Source organism: Sciurus carolinensis, chromosome 8 (assembly GCF_902686445.1).
Source record: "Sciurus carolinensis chromosome 8, mSciCar1.2, whole genome shotgun sequence".
NCBI lineage: Eukaryota > Metazoa > Chordata > Mammalia > Rodentia > Sciuridae > Sciurus > Sciurus carolinensis.
Genome location: NC_062220.1, coordinates 122866395 through 122888667, shown reverse-complemented (window position 1 = coordinate 122888667; position 22273 = coordinate 122866395). Strand labels below are relative to the sequence as shown.

Sequence of the window (22273 nt, the reverse complement as noted above, 5' to 3'; positions counted from 1 at the left end):
TATGTATGCTGTATAATTTTTATGTCTCGTAGCCTTCGCTCGGCTTTTCCTTGTTGCAACCGACTCCTGGGCTCGACACCCACCCCCGGTACTCTGGTCCGGCACTTCCGGTGAGCCTCTGGGGTGTCTGGGTTTCAGTAAGGCGGCGGCTTCTGGAAAGAAGAGTTTTCCGACTGTTCCTGTACTAACGTTTCCTGAGAAAAGCTGCGTCTACGAAGGGTTTACATCATGGTAAGCACGGCTGGGTAGGTTTCGGGGAGCTGGACTGAAGATAGGGCTCAAGTCAGGGCCCAGCAGGGCTGGACCGGACGGAGGCGGAGATGCCGAGTCACCCGGGCCTGAGGCCGGCGGGTCTACCAGTCCCGTACACTTCTGGAACGTGTTGGACTCTTAACTACGAAAGCCCCTGTTCATCTGCGCTTGCGGGGGGCATGGTTTGCGTTCCCTCTCAGCTGGACTTGAGGTCCTTGAAGGTAAAAAGTAACATTCTATATTTGTGTCCCACTCGTGGGTCTCGCAAGCGCTCTTCATGCAACAGGTTTCCTTTAAATCAAAGGTAATGGGAAAGTTGGTGGTGGAAGCAGAAGTAGGTGCTCCCCTGGGAGAATTCGTAGGGGGCATCCCCCTAGGCGGGAACATCCAGCTTTTTGTCTTTGTTCAGTGAATTGTAAGCATCTGCTATCATGCCTTTGTATGTACTCAATCGTGTTGTGTTCGGTGGTAATAACGGTAGTAGCTAACTGGGCGGGGAGGCGCTTTTTCTGTTTCACGGTTTTTCTTTTAATGCCTACTTTCTTTCATCACATTTTATCTCCTTTATACAATCCCCTTGGAGGCAAAAATGGTATCATTTTAACCTGGGGAAAACTAAGGTTTACAGAGATAGTTTACTCGAGGTCATAAGTGAGGACTGGAGATTTGAAACCAAGTCCATATGGCTGCAAAACTGACTCATAACCATTGTATATAGCGTTGCCTAGCAGTTGCTTATTTTCTTAAAAGCAAGGGATGATTATTAGATATCCTGTGATTCACTGTGAAATCAAATTTTTGTTTACAAGTTCCTCCATGTAACAAACATTGAATACCTGATATGTGCCAGGCAATGTGCTGCCATCAAAGGTGTTATAAAGAAAAGTAAACCATGGAGTCAGAAGCAGCAGGAGGAGCAGAAGCTCAGGTTTATAGGTGAATAAATTGTAGGCAGGTCGTTAAAGTCATCACATCCTTTGCATGGTTTCTCCTTTTAGGTTGCAAAGGGAAGAAATGACTTGGATGTGGTAGCTGAAGTGAGAGATGCCTTAAAGCATCTTAAAGAGCTCCTCACTCCTCTGACTCTAATCATCCAGAAAAGGCTTCATATCTTATGCTTCTAGCCAAGATTGACACTACAGTACTAGAGTTCCAGAGAGTGAAGAACAATCTAAGATTTTAAGCAGGAGCCAGCTATCTCTGCATTTCAGAAGATAGTGATTCCTTTTGTTAATTTTGGAATTATTACTAAACTGCTTTATCACTAGGTACCTTTCCTTTTACATGATGTGCATTTAGAATCAAGTCAAGAAGCATTTGTTATAATGAGTTTTTTTACTGTGGTAAAAAACCTAAATTTTTCCATTGTAACTTGTAATTTTATTTGTTTGTTTGTTTATTTTTTGAGACAGGATCTTGCTAAGTTGCCAAGGCTGAACTGGAACTCGTAATCCTCTTGCCTCAGTCTCCCAAGTAGCTGGGATTACAGGAGTGCACCACTGTACCCTACCCAAAACAGTTTTTATCCTGTGAAAGTGAAATTTTCTCCTGTTAATGATAATGCTCCATTCACACTCCTTATAGCCCCTGGCAATCACAATTCCATTTTTTATCTCTATGATTTTGATTATGTAAGTACCTCATATAAGTGGAATCCTATGGTGTTTTTTGTAACTTACTTTACTTGAGGATATATTGCCCTCAAAGTTCATCTGTGTTGTAGCATGTGACAGTATTTTTTTTTTTAAGGCTGAATAATGTCCATTATATGTATATACCACATTTTTTTAATTCATCTATCAGTGGGCATCTAGGTTGCTTCCACCTTTTGGCTAAGATCTTATTTTCATTTCTTTTGGATATCTACCCTATTAGATTTTATGTTCTCTTCTTAAATGCATGTTAATTGGAAAACTTTGAGAAGATCCCAAATTGATGTTGCTAAACTTTGTCTTTGGATCTTACCTTTCTGTTGTCACCATGTCTTCACTTTGCTTGTTAATATAAGGAAGCACTATGATGTAGCACTACATGTGTACCTACTCTGCTAATGAGAGCACACTGGAAGGGTACTGTTGCTTACCTGGCAGAGCAAGGGAGGCTTCCTGGAGGAAGGAATGGATGGTAATTGGAATCCAGGGGAAGGAGTACAAATAGCTGGCACCTGCTCTTCTTGCTGCCTGGAATGCCTTTTCCTGTTTCCTGCCTTGCTCCTTCTCATGGCATGTTGGACTTTGTGTAGGGAGGTCCTTCCTGACTACGTGTTTAAAACACCATGCCTAGGAACTTTCTGTCCCCTTACCTGCTTTTTGTATTCAAACTATCTGACACATGTGTTTTCTTTTGCATATATCTTTTCTCTTTAGCATCGGGTCCACCAAGGCAGAGGTGATATCTGTTTTGTTAGTAACCATCACTATAGTGATAGTCCCCTAGTGCCTAGATCAGAGCCTGACACATAGCCTTACTTAATAAGAGATGTTTTTCAATTAGTAAATGACTTTTAAATTAATGATAATAGGGAAAAAGTTCCAGGTGGAAGAAATTGCCAGGCAGGAACATGACAGGTTAAGAGACTGTAGATCTGTCAGTAACAGGTTTCTGTGAGATGTACAGGAGGTCCAGCCTTGATCCTAGTGGTGGTCTTGGCGTGTGGGGAGCACCTCTGAAAGATGTTAAAGGCAGGCTTGGCATTGCCTGTTATTTTAGTAAGATTACACTGTCTAAAGATGGTGGAGGCTAGATCTAAGGAATGAGACTAGCTGAAGCAGAAAGGATTTGAGGTTCATTTTGCTGCTTAGGAAATCAGAACATTCTGGTTAACCAAGTATATGTGTTGTTCATTTCCTCAGCCATGTTTATCAACATTAATCATCCTGATGTGCTGGGCACAGTAGTGCAGGCCTACAATCCCAGCTACAGGGGATACTGAGACAGGAAGATCACAAGTTCAAGTCCAGCCGGGGCAATTTAGTGAGGCCCTGTTTCAAAATAAAATTCTAAAAAGAAATGGGGATGTAGGTTGTTGTTAGAGTATGTGTCTACCATTAGCAGGGCCTTGGGTTCAATTCCCAGTACAAACACACACAAAACACATGACTTTTGATGTAACATTCCCTTAAGCTGGGGTAAGGTATGTGTGCCTGTAGTTGCTGCTACTCAGAAGCCTGAAGCAAAGGATCTCTTAAGCCCAGGAGTTTGAGACCAGCCTGAGCAAAACAGTGAGACCCCTGTCTCAGGAAAGAAATGAACCTTTGTTCTGTTCTAATACCAGCATCTCTTTCTTTCTTTTAGTTCTCTTTCAACATGTTCGACCACCCGATTCCTCGGGTCTTCCAGAACCGCTTCTCCACACAGTACCGCTGCTTCTCTGTGTCCATGCTAGCAGGGCCTAATGACAGGTCAGATGTGGAGAAAGGAGGGAAGAGTATGTGCTTGTTTTTATTTTGAATAGTAACCTTTCCTGCCCTATGTCTGTGAAGTTTATAACCTTCCCCAACCCTTAACTTTGCATGTGGGCACCAGAATCTAAAGTTGAAGTGTGACTTGTCCCAGATTTGCTAAGTGGGTATAGGTGGTAGGAGTGGGGTGCTAATTATGATTAGATTTATGTCTGGGAGCCTTTCGTCCCCCCTGAATAAATTACATTAACTAAGATTTTTTATGAAAGATCATTGTGAAATTTTGGCTTCCCTAAAATACTGTTTAAAACTTTTTTTTAGATATAATAAGAACTGTATCTTGCCTTTGGTCTATTTATTTCTATTTTCTCAATGTTTTAAAATATTTTTTCCACAGTAATTATGCCGCCCTCAGCCCTCGATCAACTCAGTAAGTATTTTCTAAGTGACTTGAAAACTTAAGCAGTATAAATTATGGATCACAGAAATCAGCGTAGGTTTTTTTTTTTTGTAATTAAAAAATTTTTTTTTAGTTGTTGATGGACCTTTATTTTATTCATTTATTTATATGCAGTGCTGAGAATCCAACCCAATGCTTCACATATGCTAGGCAAATGCTCTACCACTGAACCACACCCCTAGCCCCAGCATAGACTTTTTTTTTTTTTTTAGTATTTTTTTTGTTGTAGGCAGACACAACTTTATTTATTTATTTTTATGTGGTAGTGAGGATTGAACCCAGTGCCTCAACATGCCAAGCAAGTGCTCTACCACCGAACCACAGCCCCAGCCCCAGCATAGGCTCTTTAGTGCATCCAGACTCACTAATCATCCCTGGGGAGCACATGCTGAACTTGGGAAACCAGGGCCACAAGGGTCTGGGACACAGCTGTGTGTGGTGGTGGCAACTGTGCAGTGTATACTCAGCTTCCCCGCTGCCCTGGGCGCTTTTGGTTCTTCCTCTGTGAAGGGGGTTTCCTTTCCTGATCCTATCATCTTGTCTCAGGAATCTGTCAGGATTCAATGAAGGATGAAGGACTGGGGTGTGGCTTGGTGGTAGAGCACTTGCCTAGCATGCTCAGGGACCTTGATCTTCAACACTGCAATAAATAAGTAAATAAAGGAAGGGTAAAGTTCTGTGCACAGAGCCAAGGGAGCTCATGCCATTGGCTCAATTCAGTAAGTTTCCTCTTAGAGAAGTAATTGTTACTTCATAAGAGGATGATGCATAGCAGGTTCCTTATCTCTTCTCCAAATATCTTTCGTGATGTTTCTAATTCCAATGCATCCTTGCATCCTGAGCATGTCAGAGATTAAACTATTTATTGTCTTCTCCTCCTCTCACTTGTCTTCTGCCTCTTAGTAGAAGCAGATGAGACCCGTAAGTTGTGAGAGAGGCTACATCTTCCTTTTCCCCCCAACCCTTTATCTCAAGAGAGCAGCCCAGAGACCACATGCCCTTGACACAATATCCTGATGATGGAGAGCCCCAATCACAGACACAGGTGATGAATTTCAAGACTCAATGTTTCCACTTTGAATTTCTCTTGTGGGAGGCAGGAGACTGGAGGCTAGTCATGGGAACTCAGTGATAGATTGTAGAGAATAGGTGCTGAGTCTGGTATCACTGTGCTCAATCTTTGCACCTGCCCAGCCTGACCTAGACTAGTGACTTGGCTTCTGGCCCTCAGTGTTCTCTTACATAATCAGGGACATCTATAGCACCTGTATGCTTTGTGTATGCACAACCCAATCCATTTCATTCTAGCCACTAGAGATAGTGACCCTTGAGCCAGCTCTAGCTGTGGCCATTACTGTAGAGGCCTCTGCTCATCCTGCAGGTGGATAGAGCCATTGGTTCATAGTCACAGTAACGTTTGCACACTTGTCATTACAGAGAGGGAGTAAGCCCCCAGAGAGACTTTAGTTTCCAGGCAAGCTGATCCAAAAGCCAGATAACTGGTGTGACCCTTAGCACAAGTGTCCAGAAGAATCAGGGTCTGGTCAGTGGGGTTTAGATCAGATCAGTATTGTTTCGACCTCCTAAGTGGTGGAAGAAATCCTTTTTTGCCTAATTAAGATCATGTAGGGAGTCCTGATTTACAAAATACAGGATCACTATTCTGGAAGAGGTGGGGGCGCGTTATAAAGTGTTGGGAGCCTCAAGGCACTTCTCTAAATCATAGATTGCAGTTTGGGAATCAGCGAACTGGGGAACATTGGCATCTTTTCCAGCTATAACAATCTCAGATCCTTGGCTGGAGCTTTATCCAGGTCACCCAGGACCAACTGTAGGTCAGCTTCCAACAGCTAGGAGGTGCCCTGAGGACAGAGGGCCTGACCTCTGGGCCCTTGGACCTTGTGCTGCCAGTATCAATTACCCATGTGATAGCAGGGGCACCCATTCCCACTGCACCTCCATAGTGAGGTGTTTCTTTCTAAGCTTCTCTGAACTTCCTGCCCAAGCTCTTCAACTTGTTTTATTGGAATTTTAGACAGAGACCAGAAGGAATCTGTTTTACCTCCTGATGCTAAATGGACTGCTATTGATATGTTTGCCTAGCCTGACAAGCTTAAGTCTACCTCAATGGCTGAGTTCCCAAATTTAAGCCAGTAGCCTGGGTTTGAATCCCAGCATTGCCACTCTTGAGCTGTGTAATCTGGGGTATGTTACTTTATTTGTGTGCCTTAGTTTCCCCAGTAATAAAAAAGATATAATGATAGTACTTTCCTGAAAATCCTGGGAAGATTGAACAAGAACCTGGGACAGAGCAAACATCATCAATATCTTCTCAGACCCCTTCTCCCAGGGCCCTGGTTTTCTAGGTTTTTCTACCTCACCTGGCCAGCCCTACCTTGCTTTGCTGAGTCAGCATGGAAGCAGTATTGTTTGCCAGCTCCTGGCCTCCATGCAACTCTTAACCTTATGGACTACTGGAATGAGTAGATATACTGTGTTGTGACCTTGTCAAGCCCATTGGGCCCAAACACTAGGTTCTGCCATGTGGTATCTCATCCCAATTTGCCTTTCTGTTCCTGATCACTCCCATACTTGTCCCAGCCCATCTTGCCTAATTGGAGTCCATCTCTGAGCTACTTGGCATCTTCCCCTCCATACTTCTTTTCAAGCTGCTCTTTCTATTTGGATTCTATCCCTGACCTTCCTGCCCAGTGACTGGCCTGTCCCCCTTACCCTGTGCCCTCCCTCCTTCCCTACTCTTCTCATAGCATCGGAAACCTCTGGTTATGCATATTTGTGTTCTTTTTCACCTTTCTAACTAGTAACCTTTGAAGGTAGGGATTTTTTTCTGACATGATTGGTACATTATTGACAAACACTTTTTTTTTTTTTTTTTTTTTTTTTGCGGTACTGGGGATTGAACTCAGGGTCTTGTGCTTGAGAGGCAAGCACTCTACCGACTGAGCTATCACCCCAGCCCAAGAAACACTTTTTAAAATTGTGATTTCAAGCCCAGTGCTATGGCACACACCTGTAATCCCAGCAGCTCAGGAGGCTGAGACAGGAGTATCGCAAGTTCAAACCCAGCCTCAGCAATGGTGAGGTGCTACGCAACTTAGTGAGACCCTGTCTCTAAATAATATACAGAATAGGGCTGGGGATGTGGCTCAGTGGTTGGTTGCCCCTGAGTTAATCCCGGTTGCCCTGTCCCCACCAAAAAAAATTGTGATTTCAGAAAATCACAGTTCTGTGCTGATGCTGCATGACTAAGTCAGCAGACGTTTCTGAGCTTCTCTGGGCCATGCACTGTACATCCTTGCCTCAAGCAGTGGGAGGTTTGTTGGGGTGGGGGCACCAAGTTTGGGGAACAAAGCCACAGTAGTCAACAGAAAGGTTCCTTCCAAGGGGAGGGTGAACAGGGCATCTTTGCTTTCAGAGAACCCATGCTTTGTATTACCTAACTGATCCGTGCCTGTTAACCTCTTTCTTCTTCTTAGGCCGACTTAACATTACCTATCCCATGCTATTCAAACTGACCAATAAGAATTCGGATCGCATGACACACTGCGGGGTTCTGGAATTCGTGGCTGATGAGGGCATCTGCTATCTCCCACACTGGGTGAGTGGGGCCACCAAGGGGTCTGGAGAGTGTGCCTCTTGGCCTGTCACAGCATGGTAGGTACAACCTACCATAGGTAGGGACAACCTCCAGTATGTGTGTGTACACTTGAGAATCCTGCCCCCCTAGCAGCATGGTCCAGCAAGAGGAGTGGATCCAAAACAATGCCCTATGCCATGTCCTTAAAACACTGTGCATGACTGTGGACCCACGTGTCAAGTTACTTGACTTTGGTCAGATGACTTGAAGGACATCATTGCAGGCTTGGGTGCAAACATCTGGGTGCATAAGAGTCTTCCAGAACTTGCCCAGGGGCTGGACACCTTAGAGAAACAAGCAAAACTGCACTAGTGTTTTAGGGAGGAGCCTGATGTTGAATGTGTTACACACCAGTGGCCTCAGGAACCACACGGCTCTTTTTTCCCTCTCCTCTTCTCTCTGTCCTACTCCTACCCTATCCCTAGTTCTGACATGCTTGTTTTAGGAAGCCCATAGAAGAAAGCATGTTTCCTTTTCTTTGTGCTTTAATTTTGCTAGGTGCACTAACAGTGCCCAGGATGAGCAGTGGGAGTGGTTACAGACACACAACAGTGCTTCAGCTGCCTCACCTTGAGACCATATTGCTAAGAAGACAATGTTCTCAGGCATAGCCCACCTCTTGCTGGTTCCCTTCATGGTGACTGCCACACTTTGAATGGCCTGGCTATCCCTGCCGCCACCCCTCCCCCTCCTCCTCCTTTATTTGAATTTTTCTCTTTCTGAGATTGAGTATAAGTTCTGAAGGTCCCTTCCCACTTGTTGGAGACAACCTTGTTTATGCCACTGTGAGCATGGTTGTCTTTCATTTGGGTCCCAGGGTCCTTCATAGGCTAACAGGTCTGCCTCTTCCTAACCTGGCCTTCCAGATCCTGGCGTGAAAAAGTTGCCTGGTACCTCCCAACTGCTGTCTAAGGCAGCACAGAGTGTGTGAGCAAGTGCTTTTCCTTGACTGATTGTTAGACTCCATCCCACCTGGAGCTCCCAAGCTGCTTCTGAGAGCCAGGCTAGAACAAGTGCTGGCTTGTCTCCTGGCATCTGGGACCTCAACTGCTGACCTTTATTCCTGCATGGGACCACTTGCAAGTACTAAGATATGCACCAGACCAGGTGCCTGTGTACTGTGTGTGCATCACCACAGTGCCAAACTGGTGGACCAGGTGCAGAGCAAGATTTCAGCTCTGCCTCCCTCCCTCATTACCTTTAGGTCTCTTCCAAACTCAGCTCAATTCTCACCTCAATCTCTGATCTAACCCTCACTCCCATCTCTCCTTCTCAGGCTTCTGTGACTGTGTCCTGCCTTTTGACTGAGGAAACTCCTCTCATTCCCACCACAGTCCAGGCTTCCCTTAGGTCTGTGATTACAACCTTGCCCTTTGCTCTCCTAGGCCTCATACCACTATTGTCCTCCTCCTCCTCACTGACAGATCACTTAGAATATTCTACCTAAGTGCCTGGGGTTTGACCTGCAGCAGGCTAACTCACCCTTGGAATACTTCCACTTCCCAGAGTCACAGTACCCTTAGTTCCCAAAGCCAGCTGCCTTACCATCCTGCTTGTGGCTACCTCTGGCATTAGGAGGAGTGACAACCCCTCCATTGCTGTCATTGCTGATGAGTGTGTTGGGGCCTCCATAGGCTTGTCTTAGGACCCATTCACTCTTGAACTTTGCTCATGGGTGGGCCTTTGCCTTCCTTAAGGTACAGCTGCTGCCCCCGTTATGCCCAGTTCTCCAGACGAGCTCCCTTTCTCTTACCTGCACCATGACCCTCTGTCCTCACTTCCTTGGGCTGTTGGAATCACCTAACTGCTGCTGTTGGTGAAACATTCTCAAAGGAACATGATGTCCAGTGTGGAGTGGGACTGGCAAGTGGGGTGCTGATAGAGAAAATGAGCTAGGTCATATCTTGCTTATTATTGAATTGTCAGGGCAGGCTGTGCAGAAATTGGTTTTGTGGTTCTTTCTATCCATATATTTTTCTGACATTCTCTTCAAGAAGGTTTAAAATAAGAAAAGCAAAAGCCTAGTCTGGGATATGTAGGGTTCCTTTTTGCTGGCCTAGCCTTCTTTCATCTGACCCAAGTCTTAGAGGCACACTGTAGTGGCTTTCCTCCCTAATTGTGCAAGGTTCTCACAGGCTTTGCCATGTTTTTTCATCTTCCACCTCAGACATCATCTGCCTCAGTGGGTTTTTAATAGAGGAATGTGGGGGGTGGCTCTTAGTTTTCTATAACCCTCTATAGCAGATATCTCTGGAGCCTTGTCACTACTTCATGGCCTCAGCCATTTTCAGGCCTTTCCACAGCAGCTCAGTTTTACATTCTGCTATCAATATCCTACCTTAAGTATAGCCTTGTTTACCCAGGAACCTTGTAACCTGTTTGTGGGACAGTTTAGGAGTCAGGAACTGAGCATCCCAGGAAAATACTGTACCCTAGAAAGCGTGGAGCTGGTGGCTGATCCAGGTACCCCACCAGAGATGCAGCATACTATCAGCTGCAGCAGCCTTAGTCCCCTTTCTTGGCCTTCTTTCTTCCACATGGTTCCCTCACTTGATTTTTCATCTTTTCTGACATTGTATCCCCATTAAATTACTATTTTCAAGTCTTTTGTCTCAGGCTCCTCTTTTGGGGCCCCAAGAAGACTTTGGCTCATCCATTGTACAGATAGATTATAACTGTGGTATTGCTTAATTTCCAGCAGTTTCATGCAGCCTTTTTCCTTTTAGATGATGCAGAATTTGCTGTTGGAAGAAGGGGGCTTGGTGCAGGTGGAGAGTGTCAACCTTCAAGTGGCTACATACTCCAAATTCCAGCCTCAGAGCCCAGACTTCCTGGATATCACCAACCCCAAAGCAGTGTATCCTTTTGAAATAAGAAATGTTCTTCTAGATGATGGAGGGGTATTCAGAAGTCACTAAATAGCAGGTGCTTTGTTAAACCTGTGCCTACTTTCAGAACCACAGTTTATTTGTGGTTGAAGTTGTGACTTAAGAATAATAGCATTCATAGGTAGGGATGTAGCTTGGTAATACAGTGTGGTGTGTGCACCAGGCCTTGGGTTTGTCAGTACCACAAACAAACAAACAAACAAAAAAAAAAAAAGAAGAAAAAGAAGAGCATTCAGCCAGCATATTCACCTGATTCCCGGTCCTAACTGAATGCACTAAATGTTCTGTAGGCCTCCTTTGATCATTTTTCAAACACTCCTAGACCAAAGTGTAACTCTTCTTTCAGTTGGACTTTGCCACCCGGCACAAATCTAGGATGTGCAATATGTACAGTGGAGGGGGTGAATCATCTGCCTTCACCCTCTAGCCTCTTTGTGGACCCTTAGTAACCCAGCTCAACCAAGAACTGGCTAGTCATCCCCATTGTGTGCACAGACTTAGGGCTCAATTATTTCATCAATGGGTAATGTTGACTGAGTACATTTCCTATTTCAGAAAGCAGAAAGCAAATGTTTAGGTTCCAGTGATTTTTTTTTTTTTTTTTTTTTTTTTTTTTTTTTTTTCTTTTTGCAGTACTGGGGAAGGAAGTGACCATTGTGGGTAAGAGGTGTATTGTCTATGGTCTGTGATCAAGATCTTTTGCTTGGACTGGGGATGTAGCCCAATGGTGGAGCACTTGCCTAGCACGCACAAGGTCCTGGGTTCAATCCCCAGTACCACAAAACAACAACAATGAAAAACCTCTAGCTTGATGGTCCCATTGACTTGTTAAGATCAAAATACTAAGGAGTGTCCATTTAATTTTCTTTTCCCTTTTTTATGATACTAGAGATTGAACCTAGGTCCTCATGCATGCTAAGAAAATCTTTACTGCTGAGCTGCATCCCCAGCTCTATTTTTTAAAATGCATGCTTTTTAAAAAACTTAAGATCTGGGCATGGTGGTGCATGTCTGTAATCCCACCTACTTTAAAGAACTGGGGCCATAGGTCTGTGGTGGAGCACTCTGGGTTTAATCCATAGTACCATTAAAAAAAAAAAATGAACAACATGGAGCCTGGTATGGTGGCACATCCCTGTAATCCCAGTGGCTTGGACACTGAGGTAGGAGGATGGCAAGTTCAAACCCAGCCTCAGCAACTTAGCGAGGCCCTAAGCAACTCAGACCCTGTCTCTAATGAAATATTAAAAAAAGCTGGGGATGTGGCTCAGTGGTTAAGCGCCCCTGGGTTCAGTCCCTGGTGCAAAAAAAAAAACGTGACCAACACAGAAAGGTAAAAAGTAAAAAAATTTTTAAACTGTGTCTTCCTCCCCATCAATGCCCACTATCAGGAGTAAGCTGTATATGAGCCATATTAAGTCCTTTGCTGATCATGTCTGGACACAGTAGCCTCATTGATTGGGTCCTGGATGAGGGGATGTGTTGGGTATTCTGTCCACTGCAGGAAGTGGTGGAAGCTTTCTCTTCTGCAGCCAGGAAGACATCCTATGGGAAGATCGTAAATTGTTCCTCAGAACTCTGACCTAGATGGGTTTGGCTGTCAGTGACCAAGAGGGGGTCCTGCATCTGTGGTCATAGCCCCTTTTAATCTTTGTGTTTTTATGCATGTTGTAATGCAAATTTATTGTGGGATTGTTTTCAGAGGTTGATTCTGTTGGCTTGGATAATTTTGTTAGCTGAAAGTCAGTTGGGCATTCCCATGGTTTGACAAGATGAAGGCAATCAGCATAGAACATGTAAGGTGGGGAACTTGCACTGTGGTGTGTGCCAGGGCAAGCAGAAGTAATGCAGAGAGCCTTCCCTGCTCTCAGAAACCAAGGAGTCTGCGTTCTAGCATAGCTCAGGCTTGGCGCCTCCAACCGTTTTGGTTGAAGTCAAAGCATGCCCTTACTGGGAGTAATTTTTTTGCAGTACTGGGGATTGAATTTAGGGGCACTCTGCCACTAGGGTATGACCCCAGCCCTTTTTATTATTTACTTTTTGAGACAGGATCTCTCTGAGCTGCTGAGGTTGACCTGAAACTTGCAATTCTCCTGCCTCAGCCTTCCAAGTTTCTGGGATTACAAGCATGTACCACCACATGGTACTTTTTTTTTTTTGAGACAGGGTCTCACTCAATTGCCTAGGCTATTCTTGAACTAAACTTGTGATCCTTCTACCTCAGCTTCCATGCCTGACTAAGCAGTGTTTTGGGATTTCTTTTGTTGTTGTTTTTTATTTTTGTGGTGCTAGAGATTGAACCCAAGGACTAATGCATGCTAGATAAGCACCTTACTGAGCTACGTCTAGCCCAAAACTGTGTGATTTTGGTTCCAGCATGCTACACGACATGTACCTAATGGTAACTCCTCATAGATACTTAATTTAGATTGAAGGTATACATTTTGCCATGTTGCCTTGACAGTGTGTGTATGCAGATTAGAAAATGCATTGAGAAACTTTGCCTGTCTGACCACTGGGGATGTGATTGCCATCAACTACAATGAGAAGGTAGGTGAGCTTGGTTTGACATAGATTGGAAAAAGAATTACCTGCACTGTCTAATCTGGTGTTTGGGGCTTCTTTTTAAGCGAGATATTCCTGGATCTTATCACCTCATTACTCCTTACTATTTTCTTTTTAAAATTTTAGAGCTCTAATTCGCACAACTTCCTTTTAAGGATTGATTGCATTTGTAGGTAAATAAGCTTAATGTTACTATACTTAATCATATCTCTGTGTACCATGTTGGTGAGGCTGTCAGTTCTCCCTCTATTAAAAAGGTCTTCATTGTATCTGTAACCTAAGCCTTTAAGGCCTTTTATATAACTGTGGGGACCCAGAAACAGACCACCTGGATCCTTGTCTTTGTGATATCCTCCCTTGGAAGCAGACAAGCCCTGGAGGAGCTGGCCCTGCAGTGAGGTGAGTGCTGTTGGGCATCTTGGAAGCAAACCCTGGCTCTTGCTGGGGACAGTGCCTCTTGGAGCACCTCTTCTCATGGAAACCCACATTTTTTTTTTTTTTTTTAACTCCAGTTTTCCCTTAGCAACTCCTCTGGGCTTAGCCCTTCCTGATATAAGTCTCTCAAGTCCCAAATGCATTCATATGCATTGATCTGTGCTTCTTGGATGCCTGATTGCAGGTAATTTAGCTAAAAAGTGAAATGACAGGTGAGTTCCCTTGATTCAGTAGGGCATCTGCTTTCCCAGATCCATGGAAACACATTTGCAGGAGGATATAATAGCTGGAAGTCCTGCCATTAGGCTTTTCTGCCATAGGCATGGCGTACAATACTGTCAGTGTCTCTTGTCCACTGTGACAGTTGACAGTGACAGTTGACCACCATGGGGTTTCTGCCAGGGCTGACCTCTGGTGTCCAGGAATGACCCCAGCCTGGTTTGGCCTGGCTTCCTCTGCAGCAGTGCTCAGCTACTTTACAACATTGTCTGGTCCCTTTGCACTAGGGTCCCCACACCATGTCACAGGAGCCTTGTGTGTCAGCCAGTTCCTCCCTCGCAGGATTTAGAAGCAACTTAGTTGGTGTCAATGTAAAGATCTAGCTTCTCATTTGGAAGTTTCCTTATATTTGAGGGATTTTATACTGATAATCTTTACTTTCCTACTTTGTGGATTTAAAATCATACTTTTCTATTTTTTCTTTTTGTATAAACTAAGAAATATTTTTGTCTTTAGCTTCATGGAGAATATTTTAAGTATTGTCTTCCTTAATTGAATATTTTAAGGCTTTTTGATTAATCATAGGCAACTTTCATGTTGTTATTCTTGATATCAAGATAATAATGTTAACTCTTAAATTGATGATAAAAGATGCTGTTGATGATTTTGCATAGTGAGTGGGAGTGGCTTATTGGGATATACACTGAAGCACAGGTTTAAATACATACTTTAAAAAATTTCTCTTCTTCCCTTTCTGTATTTTGTTGTTATTTTTGCATTGCTGGGGATTTGAATACAGGTCCTTGTACATGCTAGGCAGATGCTGTACCACTGAGCTGTACCTCTAACTTGTTTTTTACATGTGAGCAAATGTAATTCATCTAAGTGATCTATTGATGGGCATTTTGTGTACACACTAGTTATTATTAGCAGTGTCAGAGTGCTCTTTCTTAGAATTTTCTTCTTGGACACTTAGCTAATTATTCACTTAGAATAAATTCCTAGAAATGAACTTCTGTGTCAAAAGGAGTGTCTTGGTTGGGTGCGGTGGCCTGTAATCCCAGCAACTTGGGAGACCAAGGCAGGAGAATCACAGTAATGTAGTGAGGCCCTTAGCAACTTAGCAAGATCCTATCTCAAAAATAAATAAATAAATAAATAGAAGTCACTGGGGATATAGCTCAATGTTAAAAATGCTCCTGGGCTTAATCCCCAGTACTCCCTGAAGAAATGAAGGGGGAAGAAAAACAGGAGTGTCTTTTGCAATATGATGCATAACTACCTGTCTAATTGGAACCACATGGGGAACAAGCATCTGTTGGACAGTGGACATAAAGGCAGCCTACCCCTTAACTAAATTGTTGAAGGAGGAGGTACAGTTGGGTGATGATGTAATGGGAATGATGAGCCTGTCCACAGGAGCCTGGTAGCCACAGAAACAGGGACATTGCCAGCCTCCAGTGCTGCCTCACAACTGTCCCAATTGATTTCTGTGTTCTTTCCACAGATCTATGAACTGCGGGTGATGGAGACCAAACCTGACAAGGCTGTGTCCATCATTGAGTGTGACATGAATGTGAGTGACTTATTTTGGTTTCATTGAACTCAGATCAGGGCCTCTGGGGGATGTCACTCAATCCCTAAGAATGTTTGGGTGAAGAGGAGGAAGATTCTGTCAGAACATCATAAGGAGGCCATTCACTTAGTGATCTATTCCAGGAAGTAGGGGTGGCAGAGTTTGCTTATGGTGCTGAGGTGGCTGAATCTATGGTCAGCTCCAGATCTGCCAAGGAATAAATACTCTTAAAAGCTAAGGAAGTTTTCTCATCATCCTGAATAGGAATAAACCATTGAGGTATACAGCATCCTCTTTGCTAAGCCAAAAAAAGTGATGGTGGATAGATAGGCCTTCTTGGTGATAAAATTTTAAAGAACTAATTACACATACACACACACACACACAAGTACACATAGAATCAGAAAGCTACTGTATAAGAGCACCTGGCAGTGATGCAATGCTATAATTTATGATGTGTCCCAATTGGGAAAACTGAGTGTAGTGTATAAGGCATATCTTTCAGTAACATTTCTTAGAACTGTGTGTGAATCTGTAGTTGTCTTAGTTAAAATAGATAAGGAAGCTGAGTGTGACCATGTCTCAACATTTTACCTTTCATCTTGAAAATATAGGTGGACTTTGATGCTCCCCTGGGCTATAAGGAACCTGAAAGACAAGTCCAGCATGAGGAGTCAACAGTAAGTGATTTCTCCAGGGTCCTTTCCCAACTTCTCATGCACTTGATCTTTTTAGTACCAGTGCTTCTTTATGTGTGACCTCTGCTGGAGCTGGTATTGTCTTATCTCCTACTTCTCTTCCAGCCTTCTTCTTTGGGGGATAGTGTATCCAAGCTGTTGCAGGGTAGGAGCAGCATTAGTAACTGGAGGCTCAGGGTAAAGCTGGGTATTCCTGCTGAGAAATTTACCTCCTGTTTTCTGTCTCCGCATCAGGAAGGCGAAGCTGACCACAGTGGCTATGCGGGAGAGTTGGGTTTCCGTGTGAGTACCAGGCCACATGTTTTACTCTTTGTGCTTCCTTGAACCAGAACATTTACTGCAGGCTATTCTCTTTGATAATCTGTGGACATCAGCAGGGTTTGTGCTCTGTGTACACAAATCACACACTTGCTCAGTTCCTAAATCTTTTTACATATATACTTATTCCTGGAATCTACGCAACCCCAATTTTTTTTTTTTTTTTTCATTCGAATAGATTATCCTACCAAAAAAACCCACTAGTACATTGGACATACACATATCCTTCCTTTAAATTCACCAGTGTTTATTACTTTTACTTTTGCTTTATTTCTAAAAGTATGTCCTGGTTTTGTTGTTGTTGTTGTTTTGCCTATACTATTTGAAAGTAAGATGCAAACATGACCCTTAGCATGGCCTCTGGCCAGGCTCACTGAGAAATAGGTGGGGGTGGTCATGTGCAGGCACTGGGATGCCAGAAAACAGTGGAGGAAACATGATTGGGCATTCAGGAAGCTAAACTTGGGAAGCAAGTCACAATAGGTGCCTTAGCCCACCCACAGGGGCTTGAGCTAGCCAAGCCTTTCAACCCATCACTGGCTGCTGGCTGATCTTGGGTCAGGCAGCTCTTCTGGATCTCAGCAACACCCTGAAGGGCTGGGTGGAGAGACAACAATCCAGCAGCTGGGGAGCAAGGACTTTAGTTCTAATGAGGTCTGGGCATCACCCTAAGGCACATGTGTGTTCATGCTTGAAGTTCAGCATACACTTCTGCTTGCCTGTCTAGGCCTTTTCTGGCTCTGGGAATAGACTAGATGGAAAGAAGAAAGGGGTAGAGCCTAGTCCCTCCCCAATCAAGCCTGGAGACATTAAAAGGTAAGTCTTTTGTAACTCTACCTCTGCTGGATTTTTTTTTTTTTTTTTTTTTTTTTGCGATGCTGGGTATTGAACCCAGGACCTTGTGTTTTCAAGGCAAGCGCTCTCCCAACTGAGCTATATCCCCAGCCTGGCTGCTGGATATTTTGTCATTGTCCAAGGAGGGGCTGTGCCAGACCCCTGCCTGCTCTCCTGGTGTTAGGAGACCATGATATTAATGGGTTGAGATACTCTCACAATAGACCCTTCTTTGGCACCTGTCATGGTGGGGATAGGAATGACATGTGTCATCTGTCTACTGTGTATGTAAACTGGAGAATGCTAGTAACACCATCTTTAACCCATTCTCTTAAAGAATAAAGTGAGAGAGTGTAGCCCTTGTTGGGGGATCTGTGTGGCTTGGATGACTCTTCACCACAGGCCAGGCCCAAACCCCTGCCCCATACCCAGTATTTATGCTAAACCAGGAAACCATTTTGTCTTCTGGATCCCTGCTAGGAAAATGCTGGGGACTACCTAAGGGCTGACCAGAGGCCCAGATAGGGTATAGCAGTATATCTTCAAAAGAGTTACCAAGGGATTACTTTTTTTTTTTTGCTTGCCTTCTTCTCGATGTCTAAAGTGAATTTTAGTTCTTTCCTCCTGGAATAAACATTCCTCTTTTTGTCTCTTCTTCACAGAGGAATTCCCAATTATGAATTTAAACTTGGTAAAATAACTTTCATCAGAAATTCACGTCCATTGGTTAAAAAGGTTGAAGAGGTGAGTTTATTTCATTGGTAACCAGAAGTATTTTTACTAGTGATGACTGAGTTTCTTAAACCATTGTGAATTAGGGGCCCATTCCTGGGATCATTATTTCCTTAATGGCTTAATTTTTTTGTAGGGTCCAAATAGGCTGAGACCGGCAATCCAGGAGTCAGGAGCTGACTCAAGGCTCTGCCACTAAAGAACAGGGTTCCCTAAATGGGCCTTATATTCTGCTTGCTTCTCAGGGAGATCTAGAGCTTCCATTCTTTGGCCCTCTTCTAGCTGAGTGGGATGGTTGAAGGATAGGGGAAGGAAAGAACTGAGCATCCTGCAGATGTAAACACTTTTGAGTCCATGTGGCTAGGCCTCACAGGCACTTTGCACCAAACAGCACTCAGTGTGTTAGGTTGTTGAAAAAGGTGTCCTGTGTATAGGCATACTTGCTCCTAAGAACAGCTGAGAGACTGAGTTTGACTGAAATTGCAGGGGCAATAAGAGTAGGCATTCAACTTCCTAAGTTCAGGCCCTCAACAGCACTCTTGTCACCTCTAGCCTTCAGAACTGTGAGAAATGTGTGTGTTGTTTGAGCCACCAAGTCTGTGGTATTTTATATGGCAGTTCTAGCAGACTATGTTTCCATGAAACATGAAAGTAGAAAAAAACTTATTTCTGGACACATAGGATCTCAAAAAAAAAAAAAAAAAAGACTGCTTATGCACCCTCTTTCAGGAAGCTACTGAAGAATGTATCTCACTAAAATGAAGGAATGAGATAAAAATAAGAAAGCTAGGTTCTCCAGGAACCAGGGAGTCCTTACCACATTGGACAGTACCTGGACAATAGCCAGTCCAGGTAGGACAGGCTGAAGGGCAAAGAGACATACCTCTCTCGAGCAGAAAAAAAAATCAGTGGATACCTGCTATAATCAAATGGAAGAGAAAAGCCAGATGGTTATTCATACCAAGACAGATGAAAGACTATTCAGGAAAGGAAGACTATGTGGCTCAACTCTGGCTCACCTATATATGACTGTCATCACAAATATTATATAACCCCATCATGAGTACAACATGTTGTAGTAATTGGGGTGCTAGGTATGAGGATATGTGTTGGAAATCTGTAGTCCTCTTCCACAGAGGAAAGTCATGATGTCTTGATGTGCCTCAGACTAACTAGCAACAAAAGCATGTGGAAAAATACCTGCTATTTTCCAAGGGTTTAGAAAAAATAATTCCTCTTTGTGCTGATGGTAGAACAGCTCAGTAGAATGTTTGAGGGCTGGTTGGTTGGTCTGTATATTAAAAACCTTAATATACACCCAGATAGTCATGGAGGCACACTCCTTTAATCACAGTGACTCAGGGGACTTGAGGCAGAAAGATCACATTGAGGCCAGCTTGGGCAACTTAGGGAGACACGTTTTTAAAAGGGCTGGGGATGAGGCTCAAGGGTAAAAAGGTTGCCTGGTATACTTGAAACCCTGGGTTCCATGCCTTGTACTACAAAGAAAAGGTATATAAATCCTATACTCAGGAATTCTGGGAAAAATCAGGTGTTTGTAACATTAAGTTGCTTACCTCTACAATTTATGATACTACAATCCTGGAAATAACAGAAATATCCAGTGGTAGAAAACTGGCCCTCCTACTTGATGGAGTTGTCTGTAGCTTTTGGGATGTGCTAGATAAGAAATTCATCAACTTGAAACTTCAGAATTGAGAAAACAGTTTATATAGACATGTACAGAAAAATAACAGGAAATGTTATTTTTGAGTAATGAAGTTATGGGTGATTATTCTATAAAAGAATATACAAATGATCTTTCATGTATTATAGTTCCCCTTAGGATTTTTCAGCTTTATGATGATGTGAGAGCAGTGCACATGAGTAGAAACTGTACGTGAATTTTGAATTTTGATCTTTTGCTGGGCGAGTGATAGGCAGTATGATCCTCTGATGCTAGACAATAGGTCTGAGTCACAACTCCCTGTCAGCTACATGATTATGAAGGGAAACAACCAATATTCCACCATGTGATGTGTGAGTAAGCTAGAATGTTTGGTTGGTTAGGTGTTTTTTTGTTTATGCTTTTGTTTTGTAGTATTGGGGATTGAATCCAGAGGCTACATCCCCAGCCCTTTTTATTTTTTGAGACAGGGTGTCACTAAGTTGCTGAAGCTGGACTCTTAACTTGGAATCCTGCCTCAGCCTTCTGAGTCTCTGAGATTATAGGCATGTTCCTCTGTGCCCAATTAGTTAGGTGCATTAAATACATTTTTTAACTTAATGGTAAGTTAAAATAAGTTGGTCAAGATATAATCCCTCCATTAAGTTGAGGAACTTTTGTATAGTCAACCTGAAAATCTTTTGTAAATTCAACTTACAGTTGTGATTCTGTGGTTATTTCAGTGTAACAAAGTACAATTTGCATTTATATTTTAGAAATTTCTTATTACAAATAACGTGGAAGGAAATGGTTTATCAGTATTCAGCATTCATTGTAAACCTCCACGGAGTTTCTGAAATAGTCTTATCTTCACACCTAGGATGAAGCTGGAGGCAGATTTGTTGCTTTCTCTGGAGAAGGACAGTCCTTGCGTAAAAAGGGAAGAAAACCATAAGTTGGGACTCTTGGCTGATTGGAAAATAAAAGAATCAATTGCAACATATTGGCTTTTAGTTACTGACTCTGACAAGGATGAGACTCAGAGAATGCTGTTACTTAAGGTTTGTTTAGCATTACCTAAGAAATATCAAGTTTGATGTGGATGTGGAGCAGCAGGACTTTTTGTGGTTGTGTGCTTAATTTTGGGAAAGAGTAAGAGCTATCTCTGAGGTCCCATAGTCAGCCACCTCCTTGCTACTTCATGCTTGCAGCTCAGGGGCTCTCCCACTCTGCCTCAGCAGAGCAGAGATCCCTCATTTCTTACAAAACCAATGGAGGGAATTTAATTGCTCTAACTTAAGGTGTTCTTTCTCTTTCTTCATTTTTCCTTTTCCCAGGTCAGTTGCATAGGCATTGTATCTGACCTAAAAAACATGGTTTAAATAGATATGTGCCCTGTAAATAGTGACTATCCCACTCCTGACACTGCAATTTAAGTATTTGAGAAAGGGTGTTTTTATTTTTGTTTTACATATTGATTTTTTTCAAAAAAGTACCATATCTCAGAAGGAAACCTATCTGTGTGAGTTCATACTTTGATTTCTTGTGGAAATAACTGGTTCCTTAGGTTACCTGTCCTATAATAAAACAACTCCATGAGGAAGCCAAATATGAATGTTAGAATAAATAAAGGCTGAAGATATGTTCCTTTCTCTTCCTTCCCTATCCCCGAATTTTGCAATTTTAATTTATTAAAGTATCCAAGGTTCTGATGGCTAATCGTTTTGTTTGCTTTATTTGTGCTAGAGTTGAACCCAGGGCTTCATGAATATTGAGCACATACTTTACCACTGAGCTGCACCCTCCAGTGCCCCATTTTTTAACATTTTAATTTGGCCTCAAATTGTCATTTTCTATAATGTGAGATCTTTTGACCTGCTATCTATCCAATTATTTTAAATTTGGTTCTTGAAAATAATTCTAAATCAAGAATTTCCAATAAAAACAGGCAATGATTGAAATGTCTCTAGATGTTTGATGAAGTACTAACATGGATTGATGATTGGGCCACTAACAAGAAAAGTGCTCCTCTGGGACTCCTTCTGGAAAAAGTAGGGCAAACAAGACTTCCTGACACCTGGAGTGGAGATGATCAGGCCCATGTGAGACCACCCATGTATGAGAATTTACCCTCTTACAGGTAGAAGGGTCCCACTCTGAACAGGGCTTCTCTTCAACACTTGGGAGAGGATGCCCGTTCCAGGTAGGCAGCACCAGAGTCCACCCACATGTCCTTCAGAGTATGAGTGAGTACCATATTCTGGGCTTGACCGTGTGGCACAAATTGTCATCACTGACAATGGTTGGTGACCTACCACATCCTCCACTTAGGAGGTCTTAGTTTCACAAGCAGAGGTAAAAGCTCTCCTTAGCAAATAGGCAGCCTCAATTTGCAGGATCTTGTTAGCTAAGAAATTGTCATTTTGTGCATAATGAATATTATTGTAGGCCATGCCCCTCGTTTTTTGTTTTTCTTAACCAATACTTGCTTTATGCAGTGAAACCCCTACTGCTTTACTGGAGGCACACTTCCCTGCCTGCACCAGGGGTGTAGCCCATTGTTGGGCCTTC

General features: G+C 43.1%; 1 protein-coding gene across 3 annotated transcripts; it reads left to right on the top strand.

Annotated features, from left to right (window-relative positions):
- The first annotated feature begins 90 nt into the window (after positions 1-90).
- Positions 91-21414, top strand: Ufd1 (ubiquitin recognition factor in ER associated degradation 1). 3 transcript variants are annotated; one of them, XM_047561293.1, is made up of 12 exons: positions 91-231; positions 3547-3679; positions 4051-4083; positions 7611-7732; positions 10498-10628; positions 13137-13209; positions 15386-15454; positions 16069-16134; positions 16387-16434; positions 17198-17286; positions 17967-18048; positions 20583-21414. In XM_047561293.1, the coding sequence occupies exons 1-12, from the start codon at positions 229-231 to the stop codon at positions 20655-20657; spliced, it is 924 nt and encodes a 307-aa protein (XP_047417249.1). In that variant the 5' UTR covers positions 91-228; the 3' UTR covers positions 20658-21414. The 3 variants fall into 3 exon arrangements, with proteins under 3 accessions (XP_047417249.1, XP_047417251.1, XP_047417250.1); XM_047561295.1 differs by lacking the exon at positions 3547-3679 and having other exon boundaries at positions 131-231; XM_047561294.1 differs by lacking the exon at positions 91-231 and having other exon boundaries at positions 3547-3653.
- The last annotated feature ends 859 nt before the right edge of the window (positions 21415-22273 follow it).